Below are 12,866 nucleotides of genomic sequence, written 5' to 3' on the forward strand. Positions count from 1 at the left end.
CACCATGGACACCCAGGTCCTGTTATACCTCACCTTTTCCAAAACAGCCACCATTCAGATAATAATCTGCCTTCCTGTTTTCATGACCAAAGTGCATAACCTCACATTTATTCAAATTATATTGCATTTGCCAAGTATTTGCCCACTCACCCAACTTGTCTAAGTCACCCTGTAGCCTCTAAGTATCCTCCTTACAACACATACTGCCGCCCAACTTAGTGTCATCTGCAAATTTGGAGATATTTCAGTCAATTCCTTCGTCCAAATGGTTAATGTATATTGTGAACAGCTGGGGTCCCAGCACCCTGCAGTACCTTACTCATTGCTGCCTGCCACTCCAAAAAGTATCCATTTATTCCAACTCTCTACTTCCTGTCTGCCAACCATTCTTTATCCATGTCAATACATTACCTCCGATACCATGAGCTTTCATTTTCCTTACTAATCTCTTGTGTGGGACCTTGTTAAAGCCTTCTGAAAGTCAAGATACACAACATCCACTGAGTCATCCTTTCCCACTCTTCTGGTCACACCCTCAAAAAATTCCCAAAGTTTTGTCAAGCATGATTTCCCTTAGCGAATCCATGCTGACTAGGACTGATCCTGTCACTGCTTTCCAAATGCTCAGTTAGTACATCCTTAATGATTGACTCTAGCATTTTCCCCACTACCGATGTCAGGCTAACCAGCCCACAATACCCCGTTTTCTCTCTCGCTCCTTTTTTAAAATGTTGGGTTACATAGGCACCCTCCAGTCCATTGGAACTCTTCCAGAGTCTATAGAATGCTAGAAAATGATCACTGATGCATCTGTTATTTCCAGGTCAACTTCCTTAAATAATCTGGGATGCAGAGCATCAGGTCCTGAGGATTTATTGAGTTTTAATCCCATCAATTTCCCCAATACCATTTCCTGACTAATAAGGATTTCCTTCAGTTCCTCCTTTGCTCGGCCCTGTGTCCCCTAGCATTTCCAAACAATTATTTGTGTCCTCCTTAGTGAAGACCAAAGTATTTGTTCAACTGGTCTGACATCTCTTTGTTGTTCATTGTGAATTCACCTGAAACTGACTGTAAGGGACCTACATTTGTCTTCACTTATCTTTCTCTCTTCACATAGTTAGAGAAGATTTTGCAGTCAGTTTTTATGTTTTCGGCAAGCTTACTCTCATATTCTATTTTCCCCTTCTGAGTTAAACTCTTTGTCTTCCTCTACTGAATTTTAAATTTCTCCCAGTCCTCAGGTTTGCTGCTTTTTCTGGCTAATTTATATGCCTCCTCTTTGGCTTTAACAGTCTGCACTTGTAAATTGATTATTTCTTGCTCCCACCCTGTCAAGGTTACTCAGACATTCTTGTAATTGTGGACAGGATTTCTAGATGGGTGGAAGCTGTTCCCGCAAGAAAGGCTACAGCCAATCACACACCTAAAGTACTTTCTAAGGATTACACCAGTATTGACTTGGACTAGGGAACCCATTTCACAGGAGCAGTGTGTCAAGATGTTTGCCAGTTATTGAGGATTGACTGGAACTTTCACTGTCCCTATCATCCACAATCATCGGGACAGGAGGAGAGAATGAATTAGACTCTGAAACAGCGACTGGCTAAATACCACCAGGTGGGAAAGCCCTGACCCCAGGCTTTCCCAATAGTTCTGTGCAGCGTAAGGGCTACCCCCAACAAAACGACTGCTCTGAGTCCATTTGAAATAGTGACAGGCAGGCCAACATCCCTACCCAGGCCAATAGACCTACGGGGGGGGGCAACTGTCAGCTTATGAGTGACGTCCTATTGTCTTACTGCCAAGCACTAACTGGCAAACATCTTGACACACTGCTCCTGTGAAATGGGTTCCCTAGTCCGAGTCAATACTGGTTCTGTCTCCTCACAGGTATTGGCTGCCTGGAAGTACCTGCTGGAGGGAGATCATGGCGTTGTACCAGGCGAGTGGGTTCTTGTGAAAAAGCTCCATAAGGAACCCTTAGATGTGATGTGGGAAGGACTATACCCGGTGCTGCTGATCACCCAGTCAGCTTTCAAGGTCCAAGGAAAGAGGATTCATGCCTCCCACATTAAACAAGCATCCTACAATACAGTGGAACCAGATACTGACTGACCACCATGATGTTTATTATTGTCATTCTAGCTGTGTATGTTGTTTTCTCTTTTATAAAGTGTAGTTTCCAACAAGCTATTAAGAGTATGAACCATCCCCAACCATGAGCCTTGTTTCCACCAGCCCCTCCAACATCTAAAAGACCCACGTGGTACATTTGAATTACGATAGAAATCAAGTGATTCTCTTCGAAGGGTCTCAGTAGAATCAAAAAGGGGGGGATTGTGATGTATTATGATTCTCTTTACTAACTCACTCACAAGTGCTTTATGTTTATCATACCGCGCTACCATTCACTCATCCATAAAACCACGTTTTTGCAGTACATTTTACTCTTACAAGATAAACTAAATTAAATGTCCCTGCCAACACATTACTGTTTCTTTACACCTTTCAATTCTTATCGGCCCTAGGCTGCAAGCAGTGTTTAGACCTGTTTCTGTATGAAAGTCTACCCATGAATAAGTGTTAATACCGTAACCTACTCAGAACAATGTCATCCCCACCACCGTGTCTCCATAACTTACTCGAAACTATGGAAAGGTTATATTATTAATCAGCCCTTAGTAACCGTCTCTCAGGACCTGAATGGACTGCAGGGTATCAGTTTCCTCTATCAGCATGTCCCTACAGTCTGCTGCTTTTTATCTCTTTGAAATGTCCTTATACACTACCTATTTCTATGACACTGTACTACTTATTTCTAGCTTTTATTTAGGACTACCATCTTGTACTACACATATCATTTCTCACTTATTTAAATCATACAGGTCTAGTACTTTTTACTAACATTATTAACTTTAAGGACAAGAGGTCTAACGCCTCTTAATAATGTAAGCTCAGAATGGATAGACATTCTAATCCCATCAGGAGTAACAGCCAGCACTAAGCAAGTGCTTAAACCATCACCTGCTTCCCCAGGACAGATGTCACGCAAACTTGTGTACAATAGATACAACTATGTGACACCATAGTGCTAAAATTTTAATGTATGCAAAAACTGTGTATAAAGAGGCTACTGTGAAACTGTACTTGGGATTCAAACTGTGCCACTACGGATGCTCAATAAAGGGCTATTTTTGCCACTCACCAATCGCAATCATTACTGAACACGATCCCTCACACAGTAACAAACCTTTGCTGTTACTCCCTGTTACAACATAGAAGGAGGTCATTGAACCTATCATATCTGTGCTATCTCTCCGAAAAATTAGTTCATCTTTTTTGACCTCATCAGCCCCTCCCCAGAGCCATAAATATTCTTTACTTTCAGTGAATAACCCAAAGCCCTTTTGAAACTTTCAGTAACCTGCATTCCCCACACCCTCAGACAGTGCATTCCAATTGCTACATGAAAAGGTTTTTCCTCATGTTGCCATTGCTTCTTTTGGTTCATTATCTTAGATTTGTGCATGCTTGTTCAATGGGAGCATGTGTACTGTTGTTGCCCTATAGTGAAGGCAAACCATAACTGTACATCAGGTGCTGGGTGTACTGACCAGAAGCTGTTAGCCATATCTATGACCGAGAACCACTTGTGATCTGATATTAAGACACCGAATATTGTAGAGGGGTCAGCTACTAGTGGGACCTTTTGATCGATGCATTGTTGATTTTCCAGTAATCTATAGTTGATCTCCATTCCCCACTTGCCTTTCACACGGGCCACACTGGGCTGTTAGAGGTGCTGTGGGCCTTTACCAAAATTCCTTTTTCCCGTAACCTCTGAATTATCGGGAGGATTCTTGCAACGGATGTTGGGCTGATGGGGTACTGTTTAGTGCAAGGTGGAGATGTCACTGTAAAAATCGTGGGTTCCATTTGCAGTAACCTACGGGTGTCCTTGTCTTTAGCTCAGATGGGGTGGTCTTTTAATTCTTCCCTTTGTCGTGTTCTGATGGACCACGTTATCTGTCCATCATTGAAATATAAAGACAAATTTAGTTGGGTAAGGATATCCATTATATATGGAGCAGCTGGGCTACAGGTCCTATCCATACAAAGGTTACTAACGGGGGCCGAATGCAATGTGCACGCGTTTGTTCCTTTTAATTTCTATTCTGTCAGCTCCTGCTCCATACACTCCTAGTCCCTGAACACGATCCCGAACCTCAAGTGAGATGGCCATTTTTCGAATCCCCTTGCATCCAGACCTCGAGCGATCCAAATCGGCTGAAATTGCCTACAACAAGAAATTGCCCACCGTGCAAGTATTCGGGGGACTATGAGTAACCCCAGTAAGCTGCCTATGACCTCCAAAGGTGGGCTGGCCCCTCCTGACTTAACTGAGGGAGAAATGCTGCGGCAGTTACAAAGCTACGTTGAAGTAAAGTTCTCGTTAGGGAAAACCCTAACCAAAATCGGGCAGAAATACAATATTCCCAAAGGACAGTGGACATGTAACAGGTCTGGGGAAAATCCACCCAACAGAAAGATAAAGACAGAGCTAAATGGTCCCTTGAGTTAATGGGACAAATTTGCCAAAGGAATGAAATCATGTCTTGATCAGCCCATGATCATGGATTAAAACAATCTTAAAGAGCAATTAAAAGCAATGCATACACAGCTACAAAAGGAGAGACCAAAATGGGAAAAAGATGAACTTAAAAATTGGGAGTTTGAGGAAGAAAACAAGAATGTGAAGGATGAGATAACAGTACTGTCCGTTTCTTCCCCAGTTCCCAAGCCCATACAGAATTTGTATCCAACTACCCGCGACATCCAGGAAGTGGTTCAGCAAAAACAAGCTATCGCCCTTGGGAAACAGAGAGATAAAAGTGATGCACCCTCTAGCAGTGAAAGCGATGAGGGCTGTATATCCTGGCACCACTTTTACAATCTCTTAAAACCAAGAAGGTAAAAATAGAGAAAGTGGTAAGGCAAAGGTTAGAGGATGGCACTGAGTTGGATGTTCCAGTAAAACAGACCAAACAACACACTGTACATGGACCTGTAACCCCTGGAAACATAGATAGGTGGTTTAAAGAAATGCCTCACCCAAAGAAGGGGCTAATAAAGACATGGGAAAAGCTAGACTGGTTAAGGGGAATATACAGGTCCCATCCCTGGAACATGTCATTGTCACTAAAACAGAAGGACGTTTTCTCCATGAGGCAGTCAGAGATGCCCTTGGAGAGTATGAGCAGGAGCTGCAAGCTGGGCTGGATAGCAAGAAGATACTGGTTACAGGGGCATAACTCCACCTAAGACTGATTGGACAAAAGTCAAGTTTTGCTGTCAAAAAGCTTCAGCAGAAGTTGCAGAATACAAAGAAAGATTTAGAATGACCTGGAAAGAGTGTGCAGGAGTCCCAAATGTGCAGGACGATAGGGATTTTGAAGGTTGTGATTACGGCCCACTGAAATCCACTTTTGTGGCCAGACTTAAACCTGAGCTTACTAAGATGCTAAAGTTCACCAAAGCAGACTGGGACCAGAGGGGGACTAGTTATTATGAGCTGGTGGACCGAGTCCACCGCTCAGTTGAGATATGGGTGCCAAATCGTTAGCCCTACAGACAGGACAAATGGGACAGACCCCCAGCAAACCTGGACAGACCCAAGACAAATGCCCAGGGAAGTGTTTCGTCTGTGGGAAGGAAGGCCACTGGGCCAGTGGGTGCTGGCAAAGGGGAAAAGGGCTAAGTCATGCAATAAGCAATAAGGATGAGGAGACCCCAAAAACTCAGAGTAAGACCAATCTCCCAGAGCAGTTTAAAGAGCGAAACACCCAGCAGCAGCAGGAGTTGCTGAAGATGACACAAAACTGAGAGAGCCCACCCCATGCTCTTTTACACTCCACTGGCCAGCAGAGGGGAAATGGACGGTTTGTGAGCATGAGGGTGGGCGACCTGGACATTGAGTGCCTTTTGGACACAGGAGCGGAATTGACATGCTGACCCCAGAATCATGAAACCAAACTCCCAATAGAAGGGAGAATGAGAACACGTCAAGTTATGGGATCGTGTTCAATAGCAACCGAGATCAGTGAGTGGCAAAAATAGCCTCTTTATTGAGCATCTGCAGTGGCACAGTTCAAGACGGCAATAGAATCCCAAGTACAGTTTTACAGTCACTTCTTTTATACACAGTTTTTACATACATTAAGATTTTAGCACTATGGTACCACATCGTTGTATCTATTGTACACAAGTTTGCGTGACATCTGTCCTGGGGAAGCAGGTAATGGTTTAAGCACTTGCTAAATGCTGGCTGTTACTCCTGATGGGATTAGAATGTCTGTCTGGTCTGAGCTTGCATAATTACTCCTTAAATACCTCCTTAAGGAGGTATTACTTGTTTTGTCCTTAAAGTTAGTAATGTTGGTAAAAATACTAGACCTGTATGATCTAAATAAGTGAGAAATGATATGTGTATTACAAGATGGTAGTCCTAAATAAAAGCTAGAAATAGGTAGCACAGTGTTATAGAAATAGGTAGTGTATAAGGACATTTCAAAGAGATAAAAAGCAGCAGACTGTAGGGACAGCGATAGTAATAACTGCAGATGCAGGAGTCAGTGATAACACAGTGTGGAGCTGGAACCTGACCTGAAACATCAACTTTCCTGCCACTCTGAGACTGTAGGGACATTCTGGTGGAGGAAACTAATATCCTGCAGACTATTCAGATCCTGAGAGATAGTTACTAAGGACTAATTATTATTATAGTTCCATAGTTTCAAGTGTGTTATGAAGACATGACAGTGGGGGGTGGCATTGTTCTGAGTAGGTTACAGTATAAACACTTATTCAGGGGTAGCCTTTGATATAGAAACAGGTCTAAATGCTGATTGCAGCATGGGGACAATAACTATTGAAAGTGTAAAGAAACAGTAATGTGTTGGCAGCCTGGGAAGGGATGTTTAATTTAGTTTATTTAGTTGTAAGAGTAAAATCTAGTACAAAAGCACGGTTTTATGAGTGAGTGAATGGAAGTGCAGTATAGTCAACATAGAATGCTTATGAGTGAGTTAGTAAAGAATTATGAATGAGTGAATGGAAACGCTGTATAGTAAACATAGAGCACTTTTGAGTAAGTTAGTAAAGAGAATCATAATACAATATCTCACACTATGTTGAAATCAAAATTATGTAATTTTCAAAAATGAACCATGGGACATGGGTGTCCCTGGCTGGACCAGCATTTATTGCCCATTTCTATTTGCCCTTGAGAAGCTGATGGTGAGCTGCCTTCTTGAAATGTTGCAGTCTATGTGCTGTAGGTCAATCCACAATATAATTATTTCGATCCAGAAATGGTGAAGAAATGGTGATATATTTCCAAGTCAGAATGGTGACTGGCTTGAAGTGGAACTTGCAGGTGGTGGTGTTTCCATGTATCTGCTGCCTTCTTCTTTCTAGATGGTGGTGGCTGTGGGTTTGCACCCAAAGAATGGTGAGACTGTGGAATTCATTACCACAGCAAATAGTAGATGCCAAAACTTTGAATGTATTCAAGAGGCGACTATATGTATAGTACTTGGGGTGAATGGGATCAAAGCTTATGAGTAGAAAGCAGACTGTTGAGTTGGACGATCAGTCACGGTCATGAAGAATGTCGGAGCAGGCTCGAAGGGCCGAATGGCCTCCTCCTGCTCCTATCTTCTATGTTTCTATGTTTGGAAAGTGCTGTTTAAGGAGCCTTGGTGAATTTCAGCAGTGCATCTTGTAAATGGTACACACTGCTAATACTGAATGTTGATGGTGGAGGGAGTGAATGTTTGTGAATATGGTGCCAAACAAGTGGGCTGCTTTGTCCTGGATGGTGTGAAGCTTCTTGAATGTTGTTGGAGCTGCACCCATCCAGGCAAATGCTTGATAACACTATTAGTAAAACATGGATTATCAATAAAAATGGACTACCAATATTCATCTTCCAGTATCTGAATTGAAGACCTGGGGTCTTTCTTGGACTAACGTAGTTGTAAGGAAAGGGAAAAGCATTTTTATCTGATCAGATTGAGACAAGCTCATGTAACCATCAATAACTAAGTCTGATTCTGAACTGAAATTGACATGGCGTCAAAGATCTAAAGCCCTTCTCGAGGAGCCTCTGACATCATCTTTGTTTCCAGACAAATCCAAGAAAATGTCGAGAGTAAAAGTGGGAACTCCTCATTGTCTTCATCCACCTGGCTAAAATATTTGGCTCAGTAAATCATGAGGCTCTGTGGATTATGCTCCAAAGATTTAAGTGTCCAAGTAACTTCATCACAATCTTGTCACTGCTTTCGTAATATGACCACTACTGTCCAGTGTGAGGGGATCTGAAATAGTCACCTTCAAATCCATACCAATGAGGAGCAAAGTTGAATGTTAGCCCCATACTGTTAACCAACCATCTGACAGTGCTTATTCTCCTCATTAAAGATCATTTGTCCTTTGCTGTGAGTGTCAAATACAAGCTAGATAAACAACTCTTAATCCTCAGTTGCCTGTGTGACCAAAACTGAACTGACCACTGTAGACATACATGATCTACAGTTTGCAGATGACTCCAGTGTCACTGCACCAGCTCTGCAACTCACTCTCAATCTCTTTAATTCTGCAAACATGAGACTCGGCCTCTTTTTGAATGATGTCAAAACAGAACAGAGCTACCCCTATCTGTCTTTCATAGGAACTGCTCTCTCCACAACCCCCTCGTCCGCTCCACACTCCCCACTAGCCCCACCACCTCCGGCACCTTTCCTTGCAACCGCAGGAAGTGCTACACCTGCCCCTACACCTCCCCCGACACTTCCATTCAAGGCACAAAACAAACCTTCCACATTAGACAGGCGTTCACCTGCACATCCATCAACGTGGTCTATTGCATTCGCTGCTCCCGATGTGGCCTCCTCTGCATCGGAGAGACCAAGTGGAGGCTCAGAGACCATTTCGTAGAGCATCTGCACTCTGTACGCAACAAACAACAAAACCTTTTGGTCGCAAACCATTTCAACTCCCCCTCCCACTCCCTGGATGACATGTCCATCCTGGACCTCCTCCAGTGTTGCAACGACACCACCCGCAAACTGGTGGAGCAGCACCTCATATTCTACCTCAGGAGCCTACAACCCAATGGCCTAAATGTGGACTTTACTAGTTTCAAAATCTCCCCACCTCCAACCTTAACCTATGACCAACCCTCCCTCTCATCCCCACCTCTTTGACCTGACACAAACTGTCCATCTTCTCTCCCACCTAACCGCTCCTCCCACCTCACTGACCAATCGCCACCACTCCCTACCTGCACTCACCTATCACCATCCCACCTATCTTCCCCAGCCCCACACCCTCCTCTCTCTATTTCTGAGCTCCCTTCGCCCTCCCCATTTCTGAAGAAGGGTCCCTACCCGAAACATCAACTTTCCTGCTCCTCTGATGCTGCCTGGCATGCTGTGTTCCTCTAGCTCCACACTGTGTTCTCTCTGATTCCAGCATCTGCAGGTCTTGTAATCTCTAGATTCTTAACTAGCAAGGGTTTAAGTGCGAGATGGGAAGTAGCAGACAAATCAGATCAACCCTGATCTTAACTAACGGCAGAGCAGCTTCAAGGAGATAAATGGCCCACTTCTGCTCCAATTCATATGTTCTTGTGTATCATTATTTGTGCTGCTTTTGCTACAGTTTATTCTATTCACTGTCCATAGTGCCAGTTACTCCAGCCTGCACAGACCTAATGCAGATGGAGCGTTCGCTTGACAGAATGTCTTCATCATCCGCTCGCTTCGATCTCTCTTTAATTCCCCACACACTCACTCCACCCTCCCATCCTCATTCCCCTTGACTGTTCAAGGCAAACTCAGGTTCCCGTTAAACAAGCAAAATACTACAAAAAAACCAAAAGAACTGCGGATGCTGTAAATCAGGAACAAAAACAAAGTTGCTGGAAAAGCTCAGCAGCTCTGGCAGCATCTGTGGAGGAGAAAACAGAGTTAACGTTTCGGGTCCGGTGACCCTTCCTCAGAAAACGTTAACGCTGTTTTCTCCTCCACAGATGCTGCCAGACCTGCTGAGCTTTTCCAGCAACTTTGTCTTTGTTCCTAAAATACTACAAAGTATTTACAGCGTGGAAATAAACCATTCCGCCTGTACCTGGTCCATGAGAGATGAGTGAGGTTAAAGTCAGTGAAATTAATATTATGTCGTGGGGGATAGGTGGGCGGTGTGGAAGAGGATATCTTCAAATCGCCCAGTAGCCCTGGAGCTATGGATGTGGAAGCTAATCATTAATGAGCATCAGGGAAAGGCTGATGTGCCGACAGGTTCCCTGTACACATTGAGCCAAGAGAATGGTGCATTCTGTCTCAGAAATAAGTGAGATGCCGTCCACAACGAAGTGATTTTCATTAAAGCAAATACAACAATGTGTTAAAAAAAAATGGGAACTGAATAAGGGAGGAGACATAATGAGTTCAACAAAAAAAAGCTTGGGCTATTTGAGCTAAGTGATATTTTCCTGCTGACCAAAGCTATTAAATTAGACTACATGGAGTTCCATGCTAACGCACAATGGGTACTTTCTTGGTACCAGTCCCGCATTGAAAAGTTGCTCTTTCGTTTCGTTTCCTCATTTCACTTGCCAAACAAGTTGAGGAAATGACTTCGAGACAACAAGGTGTAGAGCTGGATGAACACAGCAGGCCAAGCAGCATGAGAGGAGCAGGAAGGCTGACGTTTCGGGCCTAGACCCTTCATCAGAAATGGGGGAGGGGAAGGGGGTTCTGAAATAAACAGGGAGAGAGGGGGAGGCGGATAGAAGATGGATAGAGGAGAAGATAGGTGGAGAGGAAACAGACAGGTCAAAGAGGCGGGGATGGAGCCAGTAAAGGTGAGTGTAGGTGGGGCGGTAGGGAGGAGATAGGTCAATCCAGGGAGGACGGACAGGTCAAGGGGGCGGGATGAGGTTAGTAGGTAGGAAATGGGGGTGCGGCTTGAGGTGGGAGGAGGGGATAGGTGGGAGGAAGAACAGGTTAGGGAGGTGGGGACGAGCTGGGCTGGTTTTGGGATGCGGTAGGGGGAGGGGAGATTTTGAAGCTTACGGTCAGTCCTCAGTAAAGGGCTCACCTTTGTCCCCCTCCACGCACACATCAATGAATACCGGTCACGTTTGGACATTGAGCAGTTTTTCCGCCGCCTCCGCCTCCGTGCTTACTTCTTCAACCGTGAGCCTAACCCTTCCTCTACTGATCCCTTCTCCCGCCTCCAACACACCCCCTCCTCCTGGACACCACCCCAAGGCCTCCTATCCTCCCTCGACCTCTTCATCTCCAACTGCCATCGAGACATCAATCGCCTCAACCTCTCCACCTCTCTCACCCACTCCAACCTCTCCCCCGCAGAACGTGCAGACCTCTGCTTCCTCCGCTCCAATCCCAACCTCACCATAAAACCCGCGGACAAGGGAGGCGCGGTTGTAGTATTGCACACTGACCTCTACATCACCGAGGCCAGACGCCAACTCTCCGACACCTCCTCCTACCGCCCCCTCGATCACGACCCCACCCCCGAGCACCAAACCATCATCTCCCAAACCATCCACAACCTCATCACCTCAGGTGACCTCCCACCCACACCCTCCAACCTCATCGTTCCCCAAACCCGCACCGCCCGCTTCTATCTCCTTCCCAAAATCCACAAACCTGACTGCCCTGGTCGACCCATTGTCTCCGCCTGCTCCTACCGCACCGAACTTATCTCCACCTATCTCGACTCCATTTTCTCCCCCGTGGTCCAGGAACTCCCTACCTACGTCCGTGACACCACCTACGCCCTCCACCTCCTCCAAAACTTCCAATTCCCCGGTCCCCAACACCTCATCTTTACCATTGACGTCCAGTCCCTATACACCTGCATTCCCCATACAGATGGCCTAAAGGCCGTCTGCTTCTTCCTGTCCTGCAGGCCCGACCAGTCCCCCTCCACTGACACCCTCATCCGCTTAGCCAAACTCGTCCTCACCCTCAACAACTTCTCTTTCAATTCCTCCCACTTCCTACAGACAAAGGGGGTGGCCATGGGTATCCGCATGGGCCCAAGCTATGCCTGCCTCTTTGTAGGTTACGTGGAACAATCCCTCTTCCGTAGCTACACTGGCCCTAAATCCCACCTCTTCCTCCGTTACATTGATGACTGTATCGGCGCTGCCTCGTGCTCCCACGAGGAGCTCGAACAGTTCATCCACTTCACCAACACCTTCCACCCCAACCTTAAGTTCACCTGGACCATCTCTAATACCTCTCTCTCCTTCCTGGACCTCTCTGTCTCCAACTCGGTCAACCACCCAGAAACCGATATCCATTTCAAGCCCACCGACTCCCACAGCTACCTAGAGTACACCTCCTCCCACCAACTTCCTGCAAAAATGCCATCCCCTGTTCCCAATTCCTTCGCCTCCGCCGCATCTGCTCCCAGGATGAGGCATTCCACTCCCGTACATCTCAGATGTCCTCGTTTTTCAAGGACCGCAACCTCCCCTCCACAGCGGTCGAGAACGCCCTCGACCGTATCTCCTGCATTTCCCACAACTCATCCCTCACACCCCCTCCCCGCAACAACAACCAAAACAGAATCCCCCAGGTCCTCACGTACCACTCCACCAACCTCCGAATCCAACGCATCATCCTCCGACACTTCCGCCATCTGCAATCCGACCCCACCACCAAAGACATTTTTCCCTCCCCACCCTTATCTGCTTTCCGAGGGACCACTCTCTCCGTGACTCCCTTGTCAGCTCCACACTCCCATCCAACCCCACCACACCC

General features: G+C 45.7%; 1 protein-coding gene across 1 annotated transcript in view; it reads left to right on the top strand.

Moving 5' to 3' along the window:
- The first annotated feature begins 4,672 nt into the window (after positions 1 to 4,672).
- The window catches only part of LOC109929470 (interferon-induced protein with tetratricopeptide repeats 5-like), a 19,777-nt gene continuing 11,583 nt past the window's right edge, over positions 4,673 to 12,866 (top strand). The window contains exon 1 of the mRNA XM_020529145.1: positions 4,673 to 4,974. Within this exon, the coding sequence (XP_020384734.1) occupies positions 4,673 to 4,974 (302 nt within the window). The remainder of the gene's footprint in view (positions 4,975 to 12,866) is intronic.

The sequence above is a fragment of the Rhincodon typus genome, chromosome 20 (assembly GCF_021869965.1).
Source record: "Rhincodon typus isolate 14 chromosome 20, sRhiTyp1.1, whole genome shotgun sequence".
Classification (NCBI taxonomy): domain Eukaryota; kingdom Metazoa; phylum Chordata; class Chondrichthyes; order Orectolobiformes; family Rhincodontidae; genus Rhincodon; species Rhincodon typus.